Source organism: Mastacembelus armatus, chromosome 22 (genome assembly GCF_900324485.2).
Source record: "Mastacembelus armatus chromosome 22, fMasArm1.2, whole genome shotgun sequence".
Classification (NCBI taxonomy): domain Eukaryota; kingdom Metazoa; phylum Chordata; class Actinopteri; order Synbranchiformes; family Mastacembelidae; genus Mastacembelus; species Mastacembelus armatus.
This window is the reverse complement of record NC_046654.1, coordinates 1577673-1601645: the sequence shown is the minus strand read 5'-3', so window position 1 is coordinate 1601645 and position 23973 is coordinate 1577673. Positions and strand designations below refer to the sequence as shown.

The window sequence follows — 23973 nt, the reverse complement described above, 5'->3', positions numbered from 1 at the left end:
AGCATAGAAAATATGCTGCTTTGTTCTGTTGAGCACATCATGTTTACAGTTATGCTTCACTGCCTGATGTCATCGAGGAAATACTGCGGATGAGTAAAACTCTGTGGTACTTGTACTTTGAGTATTTTACCTTATGCTGTTTTGTTTTTCTACTCCGCCACATTTCCATTATTTGTACAACACACGGACGTACTAATGACTTTGCAAATGAAACATTAGGAAAGAAACGAGAAGGAAGATTTAGACGCTGAAAATATTCTGATTTTTTCTAATACCTGGCAGTAATAAGGAAAGTTTGACTCCACACTTTCACATAAATGATAAATAGAAAAAACATTTCTCTTAAAGTCGCCCTAATTTTAAACTAATGCTATTTCAGATGTGAATATAATATTTATGATATGTAATAAAATTGATATGTACTATTCATTTTCTGGGGATATTTAGTTCTGCTGCAAAACATAAACACTCCACTGCTCGACGAACCACGTGATCTGGACCCTGCGCTCTGATTGGTCCCCCAAACTGTCAGTCATGTAGGGGCGTGTCCAGACGGGAGTTGGACGTTGAACAGTCCGGACTGTTCGGACGAACAACAGACGGAAAATGTCTTCGGTCCCTGACGGAAAGAAGCTGGTTCGGAGCCCCAGCGGCCTCCGCATGGTCCCGGAAAACGGTGCCTTTAACAGCCCCTTCTCCCTGGACGAGCCGCAGTGGGTCCCGGATAAAGAGGTGAGATTTGTTTGACGTGACCAGAGACACGGAGAGCAGAGAAGCTAGCTAAGACCCTGAGCTAAGTGCGTCCGGTCGGGATTTTCAAAATAAATCATCTGGTTCTATCGTGCTTGAAAGAAAGTTTCCAAATAGGGAGTGTGTAGACTGTTTAAAACTCAATTTACGAAATTTACTGTGTCTGTGAAGGTGTAACAATATTGCAGTTTCACACCAGACTAAATCTCCATCAGAAATGATATATTTAGACTTGTTAAAGAGAAGATTGGAGAAGATTTATATATAGTTTTAGTTTTACACAGGATTGAGAACTTTTCTACTCTGTGAAATCATAAAATTGAGTGGCTGTTCAGTTTTACAAAGAGTTGAAAATGTTATTTTATTAATTAATTCCAGGGTAATTAAAAACATCCCATTAATACCACTACTAATAGACTAAAGAATCTAGTAACAATCCACGCACCACTGTAAAAACAGTGTTGGTTTAAAAAATGTTTTTGAATAAATTGGTACCCACAGACTTCAGTACAGGTGGGAGATGATGCCTGTTCTTTGGCCCAGTCAGGTGTGTTGTTGCTGCATTTTGGACCAGCTGTTTCCCGCATACAAAGAGTATGAGAAAATAAAACCCTCTACTATAATCCCAAACTCTTGGTACAGAATTTCTGTTCACCATTTAAAACTGTATAACCATAACACAAATTTACTGTACTCAAGTTAAGTACAATCACCTAGAATTACTTGTTTATCCCAAACTGATGAGGGAAAGTAGCTGGTTTCTGTCCACCACTGGTATAAAGGCATACTGTTGTAAATAAAGTGCTTTTACTCTGAAATCAGACAGCTCCACATCCGGTCTCCTCCGCGCTAACCGCGGGGAAATTGAGGGGCTTCGTCGTCGTTAGCCCCCCGGACTGGGCGTCGCAGGCGGCCAGGGCCAGCCTGGAGGCTCCGGGAGTGTGTCACACATGCTGCCCGGACTCTTTGTCACACACACTCCTGATTTTTATCGCAGCCACGGGCTGTTAGAGCCGTTTTCTGTGTTAGCCCCGTCAACACGCAGCTAGCAGTTAGCACGTAGCTAGCTGCTAAGCTAACTGTCCATGCTGTGACTGTTGTCAGCAAAAGTGCAGAAAGACAAACAGCACCTGTCTGCTGGCTGCTCCCACACTGAACCACAGCCACAAAGCCCAGCATTTAGCACCTGGTCAGGAGGAGAAGCAGGGTCAAGGAATCTGCAGGTCTTTAAGAGACTTTAAAAAGTCTCTTCAGTCTTTGACTAAAACAGCTGCAGGACATCTGGACACATTTCACTTAAAAAACAAAAAAAGCTTCTTATTGCTCATTTGGTTATTGTAGGAAAATGTGATTTTAGTCATCCTCCTAAATTGCATTCCCAGTTGTGTTTAAGTCATTTTTAACCGTGTCCATCTGACATCACATGACGTCTTGTGGCTTCTTGTTTATGTGTATAACAAAGGTTTCAGTTTAGTGGCTGAGTTAGAGCTAACAGCACATGCTTTGGGAAGTCATTTTGGAGCTGCTGTTGAATCTGCCCAGCTCAGCATGTTGTGTAACATCCTGTTTTTCATCTCTTCCCGTCTTCCAGTGCCCCAGATGTATGCAGTGTGACACCAAGTTCGACTTCATCAGGAGAAAGGTCTGTTTTGTTTCTCAGCGACACCGTGACAACATGACAGCCTCATACGACTGTGAAAAACAAGATGTGGGAAAGTTGTGAAATCTGAGATGGTTTTTGTTTTGTTTGTTTTTTCCTCGTTTGGATTCTGTTCAAAGGCACTGAGAGCTCCCATGTGACATGTCTTGCCAAGGTCTACTGACATAGTAACACTGTAGGCTTGTTTACAGTCAAATCAGTTCAGAAAATGTTAAACAGCAGCTCGTGTCTGCGTGAGTGAAAATAAGACGTCTGAATGAGAGCTGTGTGACTGAAATGAGAGTCGGTGAATATGCACAGTGTGTTCGAAGTGTCGAGGTCGGTCAACAGAAGTTGAATTGCATGATTGTTTCTCACTTCAGTTACGTTGAGCTTTAACAAAATAGTTTTAGTGTTTTTCTGCATTTTAAAACTCCATGACCTGCAGGCCTGAGGTGTTTCCTATGATTTATCATCAACAGACGATTCACATAACAAATGTAAAAGTTTTAAAAATCTCCCTGTAACAACAGATGGTCTCAGCATATCTGCGCTCTGTGATTCAGACTTTCTTTACCAGCTCAACAAAACACTGACTTCCTGTCCCTTCACTCAGAATCAGACAGAGACCAGGCAGGATGTTTCTAGCGTGACTCACTCAGTACTTGACATGATGCTGTGTTAGTCTGCCTGTCGTGCTGTGTCCTCTACATTCAGCAGAGGCTCGGGGCCCAAAGGGGCCCGAAGGTGAACTCTCTGTCCTCTCAACCAAACAAAGTGCCGGTAACACCGACTGTAACTCGTTTCCCCTGCAGCACCACTGTCGGCGGTGCGGCCGGTGCTTCTGCGATAAGTGCTGCAGCAAGAAGGTGGCGCTGCCGCGAATGTGTTTCGTGGATCCGGTGCGTCAGTGTGCCGAGTGCAGCCTGGTCTCACAGAAAGAGATGGAGTTCTACGACAAACAGCTCAGAGTGCTCCTGGGAGGTGAGAAGTTCATTATCTTGGACTGCGCACATGGGGTTTTATTATGGGATGCTTATATGGTTTTAATTGAACAGCAAGAATAATCACTCACAAAACTTTGATGGTTAGGGTTCCTGGAATTATTAACAAAAGTGATCAGGAGCTTTGGTATATTTCAGATACTCATGTCTCATGTCAGGATATTTTCCCCTTGGTGTTTTGTCTTTAACTTTTTAATTCGGGGCTTTTGTTTAAAAAATCAATGATTAGTTTCCTATTAACTTCCTGTAGATCAACTCATTTATTGTCAAATTGTTTCAGCTCCAGCATTTACAGTGTTTTGTCATTTCTAGATGACAGAATTCTCCCAATGAGCCCCAGCTTAGATCCAAACAGGAGAGCAAAGAAAATCATCACTGAGAATAAGAAGACTGGAAATATTAACATCCTGAAATCAATGAGTTTTGGGTTGGAGTTTGTTTGATCTCTGCGTGTAATGAAGTTAGAATAAAAGTAATAAAGTCAGAGCTTCAGGTTTTCCCTTCACTCCAAACATGATCAGACTCATTTCTAGCTGTAAATACTTGTGCTTTATTGATGACAGGGTTTTGACCAGCTCAGCAGAAACGCCTGTGATCCTTTGATACAAACATCAGTGGGTTTGGAGACGTTCTGTGGCTGTTTGATCATCTGCATATGGTTTAACACCTGCTGCTGGTGCTGCTGCAGATAATCTGCATTTCTGTCGTTATTGTGGGTGGAGTGTGTGCACAGTAGGCTTTTCTGTTTACGGCACCTTTTCTCCTCCAGGGGGAACCTTCGTCGTCACTTTGGGAACATCAGAGAAGTCTGAAACCATGACGTGTCGCCTCTCCAACAACCACAGGTGAGCACTGCGAACACTAAAGGAGCAGTCCGCTTAAATTACAGATACATATTTCTGTCTTACCACTGCTGGTGTCCGAACAGGCCTGTAGTTTCAGTTCTATGTGATGTGTCTGCTTCAAACAGTGAAGACAACAGCAACACATCTTTTCACAAACAGTTTCACACAGCCTGTGTTTATTGTTTTGATATGGAGGCAGAAATATTAGAAACTGATTTCACATCCAGTAAAATTTAAACTACCTGCAGAAAACAAAACCTTAATCAGTGCGTTAAATAATAAGGATGTTCTGTGTGATCCTGGTGGACAGGATGTTAGATTAGGAAAATACTTTCTCAGTTTTTCCTGCAGTGAAGTGTTTTGGTTTCTGGATTTTAATGAGTTTTTCAGCCTCACAGGGAAACTGGTGCAGCTGCAAACTGTCCGTCAAGTTGTTTCCTTCGTTTTAGCACCGGTCTGTTTTTTTTTAATGTTTCAGCTGTTAGCAGTGCAGAAGTGAAATTGGAGTCCAGGTGGTCATTGAAGAAACAGTTGGAGAAACAATATTCTTACATTCAAAGTGGATCAACACACTGAGGATGTGTCAAGATACTGGATATAAAATCCTAAAGTTTGAGTCTCAGCAGATGTTGATGTGTTTACTTTCAAATAGACAGAGCACGAGATTCTAAAAGTAAAAATGTCCTGTTAGACTCTGAGGGATTGATGAAAACTTATTATTAGTCTATCAGGTGTGATTTACTGCGATTTGACGTCTTTTTTCGGACCCAAACTCCAGGTACCTGTTCCTCGACGGTGAAAGCCACTTCGAGGTGGAGCTGTCTCGGATCTCCAGCATGCAGATTTTGACAGACGGGACCAGTCCAGGAGGTGAGTCCGTGTGTGGAGTTTAGAAACAAAGAGGTGTTGCAGATGCCCCAAAATAATCTGATTTGAAATCTGAAGTTTAGTGAATTTTGATTGATCTCGTGTCTGTCTGGAACATTTCCTGATTACCACTAAAAGCTGTTTTTCTGAGCTGATGCTAACAAACTGTTTGTCTTCTGCTGCTTTGACTCTGGTGACCGGGCGCTTCCTCTCTGCGCTCAGAGAACGATGTTCACACTTACACCAGTCTGCTGGACAGTCACTGTCTTTCTGAAGGTTAGCTCCGGGTCTCTCCCCACAGCCTCCGTCTGAGTCGCTCCATCCCCCTTTATTCCTGATCTGTTTCCTGAGTCTGCGTCAAGCTGCCTGAGAATCTAATCACTGATGGTTTGTGATTGATTTTTTTTTGCCACATCTTTGTGGAAAATGAAACACTACAAACGTGGTTTTTCAAAGTGTCACGTTCCACTGCCTAAATATTAGCAGTGATATGAAACGGAGAAAAGCAGAGAAATCCTCGTTTTGGACGCTGGAAACAGATTTAGTTTCAGTATTGGACTGGACGTCTGGTGACTTGTGATGCTGTTTGCTTCTTGGTGTGTGTTTGACTGAAACTGGACCACGGGAGCAGCACAGCAGCTCACAGACTAACCAGCACCGTCTGGAACGTCAGCCATTGTTCTATAGAAACCAGAACACGGGGTTTGTACTGTCAGCGTGTGTGTCCGCATGTTTCCCACCTCCTGCATACAGCATGTGTGTCTCCATGACAACACCTCATCACCAACTGCTCGTCGTGTTGTGGTTTTCTTGAGTCATGTTGACGCCTCCTGCTTTACTGTCAGTAGAATCTCATCATTCATTGGTGCTTCGTTTTATTTTGAAAATCCACGACGTTGTGCTTCTGTTCTGTTTTTGATTTGATCTTTACTGCTCTGACATCTGTGTTATTGCATCTCCACACATCTTAACCTTTGGTTTATTCTGTTTATTAGATGTGTGACTGTACCACACTCTTCTCTTTTTACTTTATCATTTACCTTCAGCTTTGTGATTTCGTTAAACAAACCTGCAACTGTTTTAAATGCACCAACAGAGAAATGCTGAAGTGGATGTTGGTTCTGGAAAATAACTTTCTTTTCAGTGTTTACTGCGGAATAACTTTTCCAAAGTGTTAGAGAGAACAGTCTTTAAATGTCACTTTAACTCTCTTTCCAAACTGACCTGTTAGTCTTTCTGTAAGACAGAGACACAGATTGAATTGTAGCAGCAAAGTTTCTTTCATTAATTTATTAAATGTTAAATGTCTAAACCCCCAAATATTCAGTTGAATATGATAAAATAGGGAGAAGGAGGAAATATTTGTATTTAAGTCTTAAAATAATTCTGATTATTTTTCTCTCACTTTAATTGTTGGTAGAATTAATTGTGTGTGTGTGTGTGTGTGTGTGTGTGTGTGTGTGTGTGTGTGTGTGTGTGTGTGTGTGTGTGTGTGTGTGTGTGTGTGTGTGTGTGTGTGTGTGTGTGTGTGTGTGTGTGTGTGTGTGTATGTAGGGGGGACGTCACGGGCCAGCGGCATGCTGCTCCACTACAAGCCAATGGGCTCTCAGGACGCCCAGCAGCTCCGCATGGAGGCCGCAGACGATAAGAAAGTGGCCTCGTTGTGGCTGGTTGCGATGCACAAGGTGCAATAAACAGACACACAAAACTCTGCTCTGACTTTTCTGAACTTTTCCATACACGTGTCCGGCCCACATGAACTCACAAAACACCACCAAATTAAATACTGTTGCATTAGTGAAAGTCTGTTCATCCAGCATTGTATTACATTAGACTGCAATGACAGACACCTGGTTCCTGTCTCCTGTGGATCAGATCAGCCACAGCTTCAATTCCTTGTCCCATTTTCTGACACTAATAAAAAGGTTTCAAGAAATGAAACGTTCTTATGACGTTTGATCCCGTTTCATCTAATGGCTTAGTTCGCTAGTTGTAACTTTGTTCACTTCATATATTTCAAGGCATCGTAAAAAAGTGAAAAGGGATGTTACACACACAGTTTAGAGCAAGTACAAGAATTATAGATGAGAGAAAAGCAGGAATAAAAACAAAGATGTGAAGAAGCACTAAGCTGTACAGGGCAACACACGTCTTATTTCTCTGTCTGTCTTCCCCACAGGCGGCCAAGCTGCTGTATGAAGCTCGGGATCAGTGAGGTGCAGGTGGTCTGCAGGACCCAGCCCCAGGCAGCACACACCCAAGTGTTTCACACCGCGTCTCACTGGGGTTTGAATTAGATTAACACCGGTTCTGATTCGGCTTATCCGTTTGATTCCTCCTCAGTTGGATACCAGTGCTTACCATGGTCATATTTGCAAAAAAAAATCTTTATATAAAAAACACTTTATTACCTCTATAATCACACGTTTGTACGCCAGGTCTACCACGATTTTACATCTCTGAGAATTCTTTAATCCATAAATCAGGGCATGCAGCATTAAAACTGTAACACACTGAGCAGAGAGACCACAGGAAACGAGCTGCACAACACTAGTTTATGTCTGTGGTTGATTCCTGTTTCTCTGATGTGAGAGCTGGACACCATCCTCTGATACTAGAGGTTGTTTTGGTAGAACATCCATGAAATGTGACATCGTACCTTTGACCTTCTTACAGTTGTTTCATGACGACACAACAGCTTTAAAAGCTGCAGTTCAGTTTTTTTTCTCTGTGCGCAGGGATTTATTTTCCTGGTGAAAGTGATGAGACACTTTTCGATCCCTGTAGGGTCATTTTTTTATTTTATTTGCTGGCACTGCTTCCTGAGATGTCAGCCAAACAGCACCAAGTAGGGACTTTCAGCAGATCCCAGATCTTCCAGTTGAAATGTTGTTTCACATGCGGTGAAGGACAAATCCACCCTCTAACCCTTTAGACTGAAGAGAAAAGCAGAGATTTGTGATGTACTTTGCATTTCATGGTTTCATCCCACCGATGTCAGAGCTTTTGCTTCAGCAGACCTTACTAGCAGCAGATTTCTCTGTGTGTTTTGTTCTGCTGGAGGTTATTCCTGAAATGCAAAGAGCGTCGCAGATTGAAGTAAAAATCGGCGTTAACGTGACGTCACGTGGTGGATATTTCCTTTAACCGAGCGTCTGTGACTGCAGTTTTGTTTGAAATGGGATGAAAGTCGTTAGTGTTTATAGCTCTGCTCTCTGCTGCAAATATTTCCAGACTTAAATCTTTAGGCTGCTGCGTCTAAGGAAGCCACAAACTGTTCACTGATTCTAGTGAAGCATGAACACACACAGACATAAAGAAATGCTTTAAAGTTTTGTATCGGCTATTTTGTTAAATATTCCTACTTTAACACACAGTGTGTACGTACTTACATGATTTTTAACGCTGAATTTGACTAGTTTTTGTAACACTTGTATAAAGTTGTTCCTTTTGTCTGTCCTCTAAGGCCTCAACAGTCAGTCTGTTCTTTTTATTGTTTTTCAGCCAAGCGCAGCCGCTTTGGTCGAGCGTGTTCGTTCGTCAGCTCAGCAGGTTCAGTTGTGCTTCCACAGACCAGTTCTGAACAGAATCTTAGTTTTTATTTAATCTTGAAATATCTCCCTGAAATTTACTACATTCAAAATATCTCAGAAAAGAAGGGCTGAGTTTGTGCCTCTTGTGTATCAGTGCATTGGCCTCACACAGTTATGCCTCCGTTCTTCTGACCGGCGTCTGTATTCAAACGCCGTGTGCTCATGTGTTAGCACTGTGGACAGGTGCAGGTGTAACCACAGGTGCTGCCAAGTCAACCACAACATCACTTTCCACATTCCTCAATAACTTCTCCCCATCTGGACTGAATCCGCTCTGTCGGCCGCAGGCTGATGAAGATTTTTAACCTGTTTCCCAGTTTGCAGCTCTGTTATTTCTGGGTAACACCTTTATGTGAATTAGATGTTGAAATGTGGACAACTGGTTTGAATCGTAATCACCAGTGGACGGAATATTTTTCCATCCAGGTGTTGAGGCCAGCGTTGCATGTTGCATGTTGTAGTTGTTGTGTTTATCCTGTGAGTGTTGGTGATACATGAGAGGCACAAACCTCAGAATAGACTTTTCAGTTTTCTGCCATGTGAATCCATGTTGGGGCACAGAATCAGGGAAAGTCTTTAACAGGTTTTTAATCTGAAACCTGGACTTTAAGTCTGAATTAAAGATGGAGACTGTAGGTTAATACGACACAAGTTTGACCTTAGAGTCTACAGCCTGGCCTTCTTCCCCTGAGCACGACTCAGACTTTAAATCTGTCAAAACCCTGAGCAAACAGAGAAATTAAAACCGTCTGGTTGTGCTTCACTTGGTACCACAGTGTTTTGACTTCACAATAATGTGCTTTTTTTCTTCTGAGCTTGTAGAAAAGACTTGAAATGGTTTTACGGAGGCACAGAATCGACTGACTGTGGGTTTGTGGGCCTTTTTTCTTTATCAGTATCCTTGGACGAAAACCACCTCACCTCTCTTTCTGACAGAGTTTATTTTTCTACGCTGCTCACCTAAGATTTGAAATCACTAGTCGTCATTTGCTTTAGGGCTTTCAGGACAGAGACGGAGAAGAAGATTGTGTAAGGAAAGATGTCTGTGTGGTTCAGTTCAAACATTACCAAGATTTTCCAGTTATATACCTTTTTTTATTATCAATTGTATTGTCTTTATATGTCAGTGCTCTTCCATTATACAGCTGTTTGAGATTACGACAGATGTGAGGGCTGCATGGTTGGAATTTTTTACTATAAGATGCATTAACTCTTTAGGTTAAATCCTAAAACTAGTGTTTGCTCCTTTTTCTAAAACATTCTGCCAAGTAAACGAAGTTTCTGAAAGGACAGAAGTTATATGACCCCGTCAGACTGTCTCCATTAAAACATTAATCATGACTTTCTGTATGTTTGCAGTAATAGCACCAAGTCAGTACTCAACCAATGTTTGTACCTGCACTTTATAACCATCCTGATTCAGCCTGTTTTTATCTCACTGCTTCATTTATTACGCTGAAAATATATACTACAGCTTTTGTTGGATTATTCTGTTCGGAATAAAATCAAGTATTTATACGTTTGTGGTATCTGTGTGATTTTTATTTAAAGGCAGAGACAAACACAGAACCAAGATATTGTATAAAATAGTTTGGCATCAGGAAATATTTCTGACCAGGTGTTTATGGCACCAAACCTCAAGACCTCTGGCCTATAAATATAAATGAGTCCATGAACCTGCAGCAACACTGGCTCCGTCAGGTCTTTCACATTGCTCTAGTATTACATACAGTCTCACTATGTGCATAGAAGAAATTCACCCTGCATAAGATAGTAAGGTGTTAAAATATTACATTTATAAAGTGACAATATTTTAAAAAGCACATCAGCAGCTTTGAAGAGAATAAGACATGTTAAAAATAAAGTAGGAAAACGCAAATTAAATGGCCCCACTTGAATTTAAGATGCAGATGAAAACAGAAATGTGTTAAACCGACTGAGGTGTCATAAAAATAAGCATAAAATACACTAAATATGACTTTATTTCATACTTTCACTGTAATTTCATTGAATTTGATTCCACATTTTTTAACTAGTGAAGAAGCGCCCAACTGTGTGTGTGTGTGGGGGGGGGGGTCTGACACCTTTACATGATAAAAGTATCTGGTGCAGAGCTGACTTTATATTTTTCTGTCACTAGACACAACATGGACATTACTAACTTACATTTCCAACATCTTAGCTCCTGTGTAAAAAAAAATATTTTATTTAAACCCGACCGAGACATCGCGCCACCCCCCCCCGCACCGCGTTGGTCTCGCCCGAGTGTCCCCGCATCAGACGCACATGCTCGGCGTGTTGTGTTGAGCTTTGCGGTGATATTGCAGCATTTAGCAAACGTGCGTGGTCTGGCACGCTCCCCTGTGCTCCGTGAAGGCCTCCGGTACCGGAGCCGAGCGAACAGTCGGTGGGAGAAACTCAAAAAACGCCGTTTAGCGGCGGAAACAGCTGTTGGTTTGCGCCGAGGAGGCTGACACGCGTCCCGGCGTCGTGGTGCTGCGGGACTTCACTGCTCTGTGGGTACGTACGGTCAACACACACTGTTCGTGTATGTGTGCGTGCGTGTGAGGTTGTTTCATGTGACACACACTCAATACAGCGTGCGTGCACGTCGAAGCCATGTTTGCCGGCTAGCAGCTCCGTTAGCTTCCCAACCAGCTGTTCAGCGGCTCCATGTGGAGGCTCGGACTCCAGCTGTTCAGGGGCTCCCTGACACTAATGCGGCCCGTGAATGACACCTGCTGTGTTGGAAGTAAAAGGCACAGGTGGTGACTGTGACACACCAGCGTGAGACCTGCAGGGGGACCCAGAATCCGAAGAGCAGACCAGAGAAACGCTGAGCTAGCCGCCGGTGCTGGGCAGTGCCACGTAGCTAAGCGGCTAATGGAGCAGAGCAGCCCGGAGGTTCTGCACAATCACTGCAGTTTATCTACAGCTGCTCGTGTGTTAACATGCACCGACCTTCTCTAACAAAACCTTCACATCTACAGGCAGCTTTCCTAAAAATGTCCCCCTGCCTGTTGTCAGGGAGTTAAAATGCTGGATCAGGTTAATTAGATCATTAGGACTTACATGATCCACACCTTCATACTCTGTCCAGGTTTATTGGGACACTTTCATCCATTTCAGTTCTGTTTGGTTCTAAAAGTCTGAAATGGAACCTGATAAACCTGTTTTCATGCTGATCAGCTTTGGACCTAGACTAAACTTTATTGATCCACAAGGGATCACAAGCTTTGGTCAGGTGGGTTAGGTGGATCAGGTAGGTCTGGGGTTCTTCTTCTCCTTTGGGCTGCTCCCTTCAGGGGTCGCCACAGCCAATCATCTGCCTCCATTTAACCCTATCCTCTGTATCCTCCTCACCCACACCAACTATCCTCATGTCCTCCTTCACTACATCCAAGAACCTCCTCTTTGGTCTTCCTCTAGGCCTCCTTCCTGGCAGCTCTAACCTCAGCATCCTTTTACCAATGTATTCACTGTCCCTCCTCTGAACATGTCCAAACCATCTCAATCTGGCTTCCCTGGCTTTTTCTCCAAACCATCTAACATGAGCTGTCCCTCTGATGTCCTCATTCCTGATCCTATCCATCCTCGTCACTCCCAGAGAGAACCTCAACATCTTCAGCTCTGCTACCTCCAGCTCTGCCTCCTGTCTGTCTCAGTGCCACTGTCTCTAAACCAGACAACATTGCTGGTCTCACCACTGTCTTGTCCACCTTTCCTTTCATTCTTGCTGACACTCTTTTGTCACACATCACACCTGACACTTTCCTCCACCCGTTCCAACCTGCTTGCACACGTCTCTGGCAGCTGAGATTTGATGTTTTTCCTGTTAAATGGCTCAAACGGTTTGTTCTAGATTCGTTAGGAACAGTTGGGAACCTGAAGGTCTGAGCTCGTGTTGTTTGACCCTGACATTTCTGCCTTAACTCCCAAAACCCTCAGAGGAAACACAAGAGAACGAGACTGTGGCGTCCCTGATGTGTCACAGTTTAAAACCCCTGAAAAGGAAAACTTCAAAAACAAACACTTCCAAATGTCCTTAAATTAAAAAGACTATTCTCCCGAATGCTGAAGTTTTTCCTTTTCTGACTCTCGTGTTTTCCCATCAGGCTTTTTGAGTCTTTGCCGTGCGACACCATGAGCTCCAAGGTGTGTAAGAACTGCGGCAGCTCGGACATCGATGTGGACCAGGCGCGAGGAGACGCCGTCTGCATGACCTGCGGCTCCGTGCTGGAGGACAACATCATCGTGTCCGAGGTGGAGTTTGTGGAGACGGGCGGCGGAGGATCTCTGGCCGTCGGACAGTTCGTCTCAGCGGAAGGTGAGAACGACGACCCGAGTGTTTTCCTGCCGTGATTTAGTTGTTGTTTCTAGATGTTTGTCTATTTATGTCAACCAGCAGCTAAAACTTTACATTGTTCAGATACTGTGAAAATGCTCCTTACATTTACCCAAAGCTGAGGGTGATCTCTTTACTAAGGGGTCCAAAACCCAAATCCAAAACCGATCGATCAATAGATTAGTGGTTCACCTGTTTAAATGTGAGAATTAAAGGGTTTTGATTGATAAAATCAATGGAAAATGTTTAGGTTTTGAACTGTTGGTCAGACCAAAGACAATATTTAATGATGTGACCTGGTGCAGAGGATTCTCACTAATCAGGAAAACATTGATCAGAGACATTGATCCTTGACAGACATTCGAGGTCTGTTTTAAAGAAACATAGAAACACTTTTTTCCAGGTTGTCGCCTTTTTTCTGTAGTTTAATATATCGAAGGATTAAAAACAGGAGGAAACGATGAGTCTCTGCTGATGTTTAACAGGTTTCCTTTAAAGTGCGTGTTGGTCCTCAGCTGATTACCTGTGTGTGACATTTACCTGCAGGACTTTTTCCTCAGGCTCAGTCTGCACACAAACGTCTTAGACGGCAGTGTCTGTGGTGCAGTTCACAGGACCGTCCACTAGAGGCAGCAGTTGATTACACTGCAGTGCCATCAGAGGGACACGTCCAGGGTCTTTTGGTCTGTTTCACAGGAGATTCTGTCCTAAACTGTGTATTTACAAAGAAGGATTTCAACCAATTAAGACAAAGTTAAAACACTGTTCAAATTAAAATAAAAACATCTAGACAAAGTAAAGAAACCAGAACCACAGCTGTGCTGCAGTGAAAAAGTAATTTGTCCTCAGTGCAACAGAAACAACAAAAACGCTGCAGAGAAAATGGTTTAAAATTCACGTTTTCTGGAATAAATGGAAGAAATAAATAAATAAATAAATTTCCTGCGTCTGTTCGTTACGTACTTTGGAGGTGAAAATGTATGAAGCACAAACTGAAGGAAGATAGAAGGAGGTGACGCTGTAGAGCTTTTTCCTCAGAGCATGGAGTCAGTGGTGCTGAGTGGACACAGGTGAACAGCAGAGCAGTCAGATCTGGATGAACTGCAACTTAACGTGTTGTTCTTTTTTAAATATGCACATCTGTCTGCAGCTGGATCCAACCAACCCTCCTTTGGAGACATGCACTTCTCAGGAATGGGGAAGGAGTCCAGAGCTCGGGTGCTGCAGAGAGGTGAGTGACCAGCAGATGGCGCCACTTACCTTCATTAACGTGTGAACCTGTTCGTCTGCTGGCTGATGAAAGTCTGACTGAGCGTGTCGGAGCTTCATGTTAGTCTCTTGTTTTGTTGCTTCAAACTTCAGTGGTTTTCTGTTTTCAGAAGGGAGTTCAGAGAGTTTGTGTTGGACTCGTGTTTGTGTAGTGGACTTACTGAGCCTCAGGATTACCCTCCGTACAGCAGTGACAAAGTAGGAGCAGGTTTTCAGTTCAGGAGCCGACGAAGGCGACTTCAGGATGTTTAAACCTCCAGAGGTTTGAGTTTTACAGCTGGAAGAAATGGAATCTGTGTTTTCTCAGCTGTTTCTGATTTAATCTTCACTGGTTGGATATTGGTGCGAAGTTCTCCTCTGAAAGCTGCTGTGTAGCAACACGTCAGTGTTTTTAACCAACAGACCAGTAACTAAAGGCTTTTTAGCTTCAACTTGAATCTTTTCATCCTGTTTGTTCAAAGAGCTCCTCTCATTTCTGCATCTTAAAGTCACTGCAGGATGATTTTGTCTTTGCTGCTTTGCAGATATTCTCCATTTTGACTCTACACTTTCATGTAACTTAAAAAGTTCTATCATCTCAGCTGTAGGTGGCAGATTCCTCCGTCTCTGACAGTTTATTTGTCAGGCTCTAAATTGAATTGTCCTCATTGTTCTGGGGCCCCTGGAGGCCCCTGGGGGGGGTCTCATGAGTGTCCTCAGAGCCAACACTGATGCACGAGTTTCAGTGTGCTCCAGAAACACACCAACAAGTTGCAGACAAAGACAAACTGCTCAGCTGAGGGTTGTCAGGCTGCCCGGCACAGCGCCAGGGCTCGGATACGATGGCGAGCAGCTGGTTACCGCGGCGACGACCGTCTGCTCAGTTGATGTTGTTTGAGCATCAGAGTCACAGAGCTGTCAGACTGCAGCAGACGCTGAGTAATGATGAGTGTGTAGATACAGGGTGTGTGTGTGTGTGTGTGTGTGTGTGTGTGTGTGTGTGTGTGTGTGTGTGTGAGAATAAAGGTTGTATCACTGTCACATGTTGCTGAAAAGAAGATCAGGTTTTATGAAAATACTCTCATCCTGCTAAGATGATTTGAGCAAAACCATCTTGTGTCTCAATCTCTTAATCTCAAACTGGCGCCAGGAGGATCTAGTCTTAGTTTATCTTAGCATAAAGGCTGGGAAGCTGTGAGTGTAGTAACAAAACCCCCCACCAGCTCCTGTAAACGTCACTATGACATTTTTATACCACAGACAGTGACGTTACTCTTTGTATATCTGCAGTATAGGTCTTCCACTGTCCCCTTTTCAATGACCAGTACAGACTACTGCCCCCTGCTGGTGTGGAGAGGACAAGCGTACGAGCTGATTGGCCGTTGGCTGGAGACCGTGTGGTGCGTTCAAGGGACAGTTTTTGGTCCCAACAAAGGCGACGTTCAGTGACCCAACAACTCAGCCTTTGTTATAGTGTTTTGCTGTTGGCTCGGTGAGTCTCTGCCCTAATGCAGCAGGCCTGCACTAGACCCTGTTTCATGATAGTTAGAAAAGTGTGTGTGTGTGTGTGTGTGTGTGTGTGAGTGAGAGATAGCCCAGTCATGCTCTGTGTGATGGGTCTGTAGGGAAATTTATGGTCGTCTGTGGCTCTGGGAGTCTGCAGGTGACTCAGACAGAAACAGCTCTTCTTCTTCTTCTTCTTCCTGTCCTTCAGAAATGTTCCCCCATGACCGTCTGTGCCGCCTCCTCCTCCCCGCCGCCGCCTGATTCATGTCTGGGAGCGTAGCCCCTGCCCCCTGCTGTTTGTGTTGGACAGTAATGTATCACCAGTCCCCCATGTATCGCTGCAGTGTAGGTGTGATGACTGGAATTTAAATGCAGCTTGAAAAAACTGCTCCAGGGAAGATTTAATGTACAAAAACACACTTTGTCTCAACAGCCTGAACCACAAAGTGAAGCTGCAGTAAAAAAAAAAAAAAAGACAGTCTGCTTCACATAAATGTGTCTGTAGAACCAGAAGGTGTGTGAATATGTTTAATGGTGCAGGCAGGTTTTACTCCAGTGTCCACACATTGTTGCTGCTGTGGTTTTCAGGTGCTTTGACTTCTCTAAGGTCAAATATAAACTTCAACAGGCCTTCGGTTATAAACCAACATGGCTGATGTTTTCTCTCTGCTCTCTCTGAGGGTGGGGGGGTGGTGTCAGGCCCATAGCTCACCTGTTTGTCTTTTTGAGGATCCTGTTGAGGACTTAGTTGCTCTTATGATGCTGGTTATTTATTTGGATTTTAATTTTACACCTGCCCTGATTCCACCTGCAGCAGAGCCTCTGCCCTACTTATCATCTGTGACGGTAACTTGGCAGAACTTAGGGCCCCAGTTAATGTTTTCTGTTTGCTGTCGACTGCATGATGCAAATGTGGCGTGTGTTCCAACAGCATCTCAGAGGGTTTTATAGTGCAACTCCTCCATAAGCAGCCTCAGCCTCAGGGAGACTGTCTGACGTTTGTGATGTGAACAGGAAATCTGGACGTCCGACAGCAGCCAGCTGTCACTCACATCTGGATACAGCTGTATGGTTGTAGCTTCCACCAAAACGCTGGTGACGTCCTGCAGGAGTTGTGAGAGACGTGTGTGTGTGTGTGTGTGTGTGTGTGTGTGTGTGTGTGTGTGTGTGTGTGTGTGTGTGTGTGTGTGTGTGTGTGTGTGTGTGTGTGTGTGTGTGTGTGTGTGAACAACACAACATGAGCTCAGCCTCTCCTGTTCCCAGACATCAGTCAGTTCAGTGGGTCAAGCACATCTGGTTTGTGTACGAGGAGGCTCGACATGCTGAGCTCATCCGAGGTTGTGAAACACACACACACACGTATGGGACATGTCCTGCAGCTCTGCAGTAATTGTACATATTTTGGTCGAGCCTCCACCTGGTGTTACACCTGGTGTGTGTGAGAGTGTGTGAGAGAGGGAGAGGGAGAGAGAGGGAGAGAGAGAGAGAGAGAGAGAGGACATAGTTATGTGGGATTGCTCATGCACGTTTGCAGACGTGTGTGTATAACTGAGCCCTCGTGCTTGTCTCCAGGCATACGTTAATTCTCGTATGACTAGGAGTGTGTGTGTGTGTGTGAGTGAGAGAGAGAGTGTGACTCAGCAGAGCTGCAGCATCATGAAAGTGGGAGTAGCCAAAATCCAATTATCACACCATAGGTCATTCTATAGCACAGTATTGATTAGGTCTGCAGTTACATATTAATTTCTCTATAGATTTAATCTTTGTTTACTTTGAGTTTCTGCTTGAAAATGACATAAAACAAGTGTTAGAATAACTGTTGATTGAATTCTTGATAACAGACTAATCAATCAATCAACTTATTGCAACTACCTTAGTGTTTCTATATTTGTGATAGAGGAAATACTCAAATCAGTCACAAGACCTTATTTTCCAAGAACCGGAAACAAAAACCTTGTAGCGTTTTTCCCCTTTTACCGACAGCAGCTGAGACGAGAGATGCTCAATTGTTGTAGATGATGATGATGATGATGATGATGATGATAACGACCTGCCTGTGTCTGTGTCTCTTCAGCAAAGCAGCACATCAACACTCTGGGTCACCAGCTGCAGATGAACCAGCACTGTCTCGACACGGCCTTAAACTTCTACAAGATGGCGCTCGTCAAACACCTGACCCGCGGCCGCAAGGCCTCCCACGTCATCGCCGCCTGTCTCTACATGGTCTGCCGCACGGAGGGAACGCCCCGTATCCTAAAAATGATGCGTACGCTCAGCACGCAGTGACGCACAGTGTGTGTGTTTGGGGCCGAAATGCTGAGTCAAGTCAAGATAAACCTCCATAACTGAACAGAGCTTTGACTCCTGCATGAATAAGGAAACCCCTCACCTCCTTTCATCACCTGCCTAGTGAAGCCCAGTGTCACATGTTAAATCTGAGTGTGCAGGTTCTGGAAGTGACCCAGACCTGTCACCTTTCTTGTGTTTCCTAAGCTGCAGTTGGGAGTGACGCTTTGTGGTGGTGCTTTGGATTCTGTGCTCAGCGTGTCGTCGTGGATTTACTCCTGAGCGTCTCCAGGATGAGGATGATTGTGTTACGTAAGAGCAGCAGAGAACAGCTGGGACAGGTTTAGCTAATGAGAGCGGGGCCAGGAGCGTGGATTGACTTCCTGCTGCCCACTTTGCTGGGCTTCTGTGTGCGTCAGTGCAGGCCCGTGTGTCGGCGTATGCTCGGAGGAGTGAGGCTGCGGTAAAAATAGATCTGCTTGCTTCCTCTTCCACAGCTGGGTGTGATGTTGTCGCAGGGGAGCATGAGGCTAAAGAGGCAGGGCAGAGAGGTAAGGAAACAGCCAGCAGGTCTGGACCATACAGACGAGGTCCAGAATGTCTGGATCCAGTCTCCGACTGCAGACAGACCTGTTCTGAACGTGTCCTTCTACATCTCAGTCTTTTCCATCTTTTTTTTAAACAATTTTTCCTCTTCCCTGCCTCTTTTTCCACTCCACATGATCCGAGCAGCTTATGCATCCATGCACCAGATACAAAAATAGAACAGAAAGCTCCGTAGGAAAGCAGCAGTTATGTTGTTTGCCCGTTGTTGGAGTTAATCTCTTATATTGCTTTGTTTCTTCTTTTAGACAGAATAAACAGATGAAATCATTGGAAATAAAACGTTAGATCTGTGCAGATCAGTAAGTTTCCACACCTGGTCAGTTCCTCCTCAGTGCAGGTTTGACTGTTTGTTCGGTTTCGCGTTAGTTTGAAAGACGCCGAGGCCTGAACTCTTTCAACCATCTGCTGTTTCTATAAACATTCAAAGCTTTGACTGTGGGAGAACAGCCGCTTTAATCGTCTGATTTAAAAGCCACAGCCGTTAATATGCTGCTAGAACAGCCTCCTCTCTAGTGGTTTCAGTCTTTCCACCAGATGTTGAACCTGGCTGCACGGATGTGTTCCCATTCAGCCCATCAGTGGTCCAGCCCTGATGCTGGTGATAAGGTCTGGCTCTTCCAACCTGGGAAAACCAGCTAAGACCAGTTCTGTATGGAGCTGGTTTTGTGCACAATGGCACAGTGAAGGTGAAACTGTTGTTAGAAGCATTAACTTTTCTCTTAAAGCCATGAAAAACCTGCTCAGACCAGACATCTGTGGGCTTCATCAGTGTAAATATCCAGGGAAATGGATTGATCTGCACTGCTGCTGATTCCATTGAGGCCTTTCAGAAGTCCCTGCTGATCTACCCTGGTTGCCCCCCATCACCAGGAGACCTGCACGTCAGGGTGGACGTCCAGGCCCTGGTGAGGCAGACGTGTGTTCTGGTGAGGTCGGCGTCGGAGGTGGGGGGTTGACAGGTCTGTGTGTTCTGGTCACAGGTGCCGACTCAGCGTGTCATTAAACCCACGACACGGCACTTGCACTTTTTAACGCCACTGCTATTTGTGAGGGCTGGTCGCTCTGTTTGTTGTTTATCTGATGTGGGACGAGGAACCGACTTTATCAAACCTTTGTCTCATCTTTCTGTCTTCTGTGGGCAAACACGTCACTGCCTTAACTGCTTTTGTCAGACATGCTGCTGGATCTCAGTGACCTCGTGCAGGTAAGACTAAAAATTCAACCAATGATTATTTGAATCATTTCATCTGCAGATCATTTTCTTTGATTAATCAGTTTCATTTGGTTTATGTAACATTAAAAACCTGTGACCCGTGTCCGTTAGTTTGTTAGAAACCAGGCTGATGTTGAGTTTTGTCCAGTTTGATTTGATATGAGGAGAAACCTGAGATTTTTGCCTGATTTAAATGCGCAATCGACTATTTTCTTTCAAGAAACCTACAATAATCCCATCACGACAACCTTCAGAAGAAAACATAAACTAAACAGACTCCTGCAGACCCCTCTGTCTGATGTGTGCTGATGCCCACCCTGTTAGAGCAACCACTTAAATACACGTCACCCCTCACCACGGCTCCAGTAATGCAGCTCAGCAGAACCACATGCTCCTGCAGTCGCTCTGCCTCCAGACCTTCCCCTCGTAATTAAAGCCACGTTGAGTGTGTGTGTGTGTGTGTGTGTGTGTGTGTGTGTGTGTGTGTGTGTGTGTGTGTGTGTGTGTGTGTGTGTGTGTGTGTGTGTGTGTGTGTGTGTGTGTGTGTGTGTGTGTGTGTGTGTGTGTGTGTGTGTGTGTGTGTGTGTGTGTGTGTGTGGATAAATTTAGAAACCCTTCCATTAGTCCGCATGTTTAATGGCAGCCGAGTCCCAGTGAGTCAGGGGTGTGGTGGTGGTGGTGGGACATTTCTCGGAGTCACAGCTGGTCAGAGGCTTTTATTTTTATGTGCCCAGCTGTCCTGCAGGAGCTGGGCACCCCTCCCTCACCATCCACACCCCGGCATGTGCAGGCTGGGAGTGGATTTGAAGTGGATTTTGTGGGGGTGGGGTTGGGGGTGCGTTATTAATGCCTGGTGTTTAAGCTGCTGCGGCTGTAGGTTGGTGATATTCCACCAATCACTTTTTTATGGATCCACACCCAGGCCACTGCATTGTTTGGATGAATAGGGAGCTCGGTCAGCCTCGGTCTGTTCGCACAAAGCTGCTAACCTCCAGTTAAGAGTGTTATTGATCAGGCCTGGATCAATACAGACTTTAAATATCGGCCGTTCTCCTCGTCCTACACCCCCGATGCAGCACATCCGAATGTTTCCCATATCAGCTGCGTGTCTCTGCACATGCATGAAGGTTTTTGAGGAGCAGGTGCAGTAGAAAAGCAGACGAGCAGAAAATTTGTCAACAGCTTCTTATTCAGACGTCGTTTCGCTCTGTCAGGGGCAGCTTGTGCTTTTGGCTATGGGAGTTTTTATTGCTAGCTCTTGTGCTGAGCTCTTTTCTCCTTGAATTTGGCTTTTAACAAAGCGAGAGCAGATGTGGTCGTGAGCTCGAAAAAAAAGAAGTCTTTAATGAACTGAGGGTTTTATTTCTGTAGCTGGGTCCATTTTGGATTTTACTTGAAGCAGATTTGAATTACCAAGGCACTTAAAATAATAATAATTTTTTGTTGACGAGCTTTTATTTTGCAGCAAGATGACATTTAGGACATTGTTGTAAAATCAGGATGAGTTGGTTTATGCTTTAAAATGATTTGTAGTTGCTGTGAGACGTTCAGAAACATTGTGCATTCCTTTTTATTTTATCCAAATAATTGGCTGAAAGTGTCCACACTGTTTTTGCCTGAAGAAATAATCCGACTGTATGATTCGACTTTCAGTCAGTCATACGGGTCAAACATCAGGAATCCTTTAATTAAAACACTTTCCCCATGAGGCCTCAGTCACTGCGTCCACCTGTCGGACTCGGGCCTGATGTTTGGAGGGACTGCTACAGTGGTGTTTGACCACAGGGGTTTGAGTTTGACCTTTTGACCCAGAAGGTTTCACTCAGCGCTGCGGAAGAAAAGGTCCTTCTATTCTTCTGGGGTTGTCACTTTCACCCCAGTGCTTCTGTGATTCATTTTATCTTAGACTGATTCAAATATCATGTTCAGACCAGAGATGTTTGAAGTTTTCAGATGGTGTCTGCATGACTGGAACAAAGAAATCAACTTAAGTTAGAGTCACATGTTAGAGAAATTCATAGAACATAAAATATGTGGCTCTTCAGCGTCTAGATGTTCTGCTGTGTGTTTGCTGCTGATCAGGACGTGGACTGTGGCTTCAGGAAGGTTGATGGTGAGCACTGAAACTGAACCAAACATTAACGTTGGAGGCGTAAAGCCAAAACAATAAGCTGAAGGACCCAAAAATGTTCTACAGAATCACTTCAAGCGGCACCTAAATGGTAAAGACGAACAGATATGAGTAACAATCAATACACAGCAGATCAGAAACTTAGAAGTGATTATTTTATTTCCTTCTCCGCAAGTTCTGAGTTTTTGTATAAATTCGCTGTCTCAGAATAGCAGGGAAGCATCTGTGCCCAGGCCCGACTCCAGAGGGGGCTGAGAGCCACAGTCTGTCCGTCTGCTACAAAAACCCCTACCAGAACCCCCCCCTCAAGCCCCTGGAGGTCTGGAGAGTCAGTGTGAAGGAATGACAGCTCTCTGACCTGAGTTCATGACCTGATCCTTTCACTGCCTGCTGCTTCAGATTTCAGCCCAGAACCCTCACAAATGTCCTTCTGAGGGTTATTGCTGTTAATTTGTGGAGATGATGATAGATGTGCAGCCCTGTGGCTTTGTTCTTCCACAGTATTCATCATTAGACCCTTTCAGATGGAGTGAGGGTGGAGGAGGGGATGTCAGAATTTACTGCCAAGCCTACTGGAGGAGTTGTGGGTGAAACACAATGAAACATCTGTGCTGGGAGGTGCCAGTGTGATAACCCCAATGACACGCTCTCGCTTATCCTCCCGCCCACACTATTCTCCCTGAAACACACTGGATAGACCGGGTTTCCAACTTTCTGCTCAGCCTAGTTTAACCTCTAACCATCCACTGGTCCAGCCCTGGGACACTCACACTGTGTAAAACCTAAACTGACCTGAATTCAGTAATTCTAGTCATGAATATGATCCAGGCACAGCAGCGTATGGAACAGAAACCTTAAATATACTGTCTCTCTGCCTTTAACACAACGTGTATGTGCCTGTTCATCGTGTTGGAAAGATGAAATATACAAACTGCACAGTCTGTAAATGTAGATGAGTTTGGTCTTCAGAGAAGAAATAATCAAACAAGTGATTTGGTGCTGGACAGATTGTGTATTTTAAAAAATTATTCCAGATGGACAAATCAAAATATTAGGTACATCAAGCTCATTTATATGAACTGATGTGATAAATTGATTCATTCATCTTTGTTCCACATTTCTGTTGTGAAAATAACTTTTGCCCTCAGAGCTCAGTTACTGATCTAAAATAACCTTTTGTCTTTTTGTTGGAGGTTTGTTTTTTTTTTGTGTGTTTGCTGATGATTTTGGTGAAACAGTTGCTGGTGCTCGTCTGGGAAAGGTCACCCTTCAGGTGATAAAAATAGTGGCGTGCAGATGAGTCAGTCATGTCCTCCCCGCGGATACAGGAAGGTCATGGGGTCACAGCAACAAGCCAAAGTAAAAATCACCAAAAATAACTGCGGAGTTAAAATGTCACGTCTTTACGATCCTGTCAGTGAAAGAGAGAAAATCTCGTCCACAGGCTTTGGTCAGAAATCCACCTGCAGGGGTGGGGGGGGGTGATAATTAGAAATAAATGGACAGAGCGTACGAGCTCTTCAAATAGACCAGCGCTCGGCTTTTAATCACACGTAATGAAGTGAAACGCTCAGCCACCTTCAGGTCGATTATGTAACCAGGACACTTGACCAGACGGTGATGCAACAGCTTCATCGTCACGGCGTTTTGTCCCCTCACTCACATCATCTTTGTTCCCTCCACAGGTGAACGTCTACGTGTTGGGAAGAACCTTTCTCATCCTGGCCAGAGAACTGTGCATCAACGCTCCTGCTATAGGTACTGGGCTCAGCTTCTGCTCCGCCACACTCACAGCACGAGATTCTGTGAAGTCATGTTCTGTAAATGATGAATCGGCTCGTTTCAGTGGCCATTTATCTCACGCCTTTTATGTGGATGTGTGCGACATCTGGCTAATCTCGTTATCACTGAGTCGGCCACTTGTTTTAGTGATTAATCAC

At 44.3% G+C, this 23973-nt stretch overlaps 2 protein-coding genes across 3 annotated transcripts in view; both read left to right on the top strand.

Moving 5' to 3' along the window:
* Window positions 1-539: 539 nt before the first annotated feature.
* On the top strand, window positions 540-10220 carry zfyve21 (zinc finger, FYVE domain containing 21). The gene is made up of 7 exons (XM_026302694.2): window positions 540-732; window positions 2342-2392; window positions 3205-3373; window positions 4163-4238; window positions 5017-5108; window positions 6660-6790; window positions 7285-10220. Exons 1-7 carry the CDS (start codon window positions 607-609, stop codon window positions 7318-7320), a joined length of 681 nt encoding a protein of 226 aa, XP_026158479.1. The 5' UTR covers window positions 540-606; the 3' UTR covers window positions 7321-10220.
* A 751-nt stretch (window positions 10221-10971) lies between these two features.
* The window catches only part of brf1a (BRF1 general transcription factor IIIB subunit a), an 80770-nt gene continuing 67768 nt past the window's right edge, over window positions 10972-23973 (top strand). Inside the window, exons 1-6 of one of the 2 annotated variants that reach the window (XM_026301121.1) lie at window positions 10972-11218; window positions 12814-13025; window positions 14194-14274; window positions 17872-18045; window positions 19862-19893; window positions 23719-23791. In XM_026301121.1, the coding sequence (XP_026156906.1) occupies window positions 12842-13025; window positions 14194-14274; window positions 17872-18045; window positions 19862-19893; window positions 23719-23791 (544 nt within the window). In that variant the 5' untranslated portion in view covers window positions 10972-11218; window positions 12814-12841. Of the gene's footprint in view, window positions 11219-12813; window positions 13026-14193; window positions 14275-14482; window positions 14575-17871; window positions 18046-19861; window positions 19894-23718; window positions 23792-23973 lie in introns of those variants that run through there. The other variant, XM_026301130.1, reaches the window with a different exon arrangement.

Bases quoted from the DNA above. Each gene is read 5' to 3' on its own strand.
- zfyve21 (XM_026302694.2), top strand. From the start codon at position 607: ATGTCTTCGGTCCCTGACGGAAAGAAGCTGGTTCGGAGCCCCAGCGGC. The intron at 3,374-4,162 runs GTGAGAAGTTCA...TTTCTCCTCCAG, and splicing joins GCTCAGAGTGCTCCTGGGAG to GGGGAACCTTCGTCGTCACT. The intron at 6,791-7,284 runs GTGCAATAAACA...TCTTCCCCACAG, and splicing joins GGCTGGTTGCGATGCACAAG to GCGGCCAAGCTGCTGTATGA.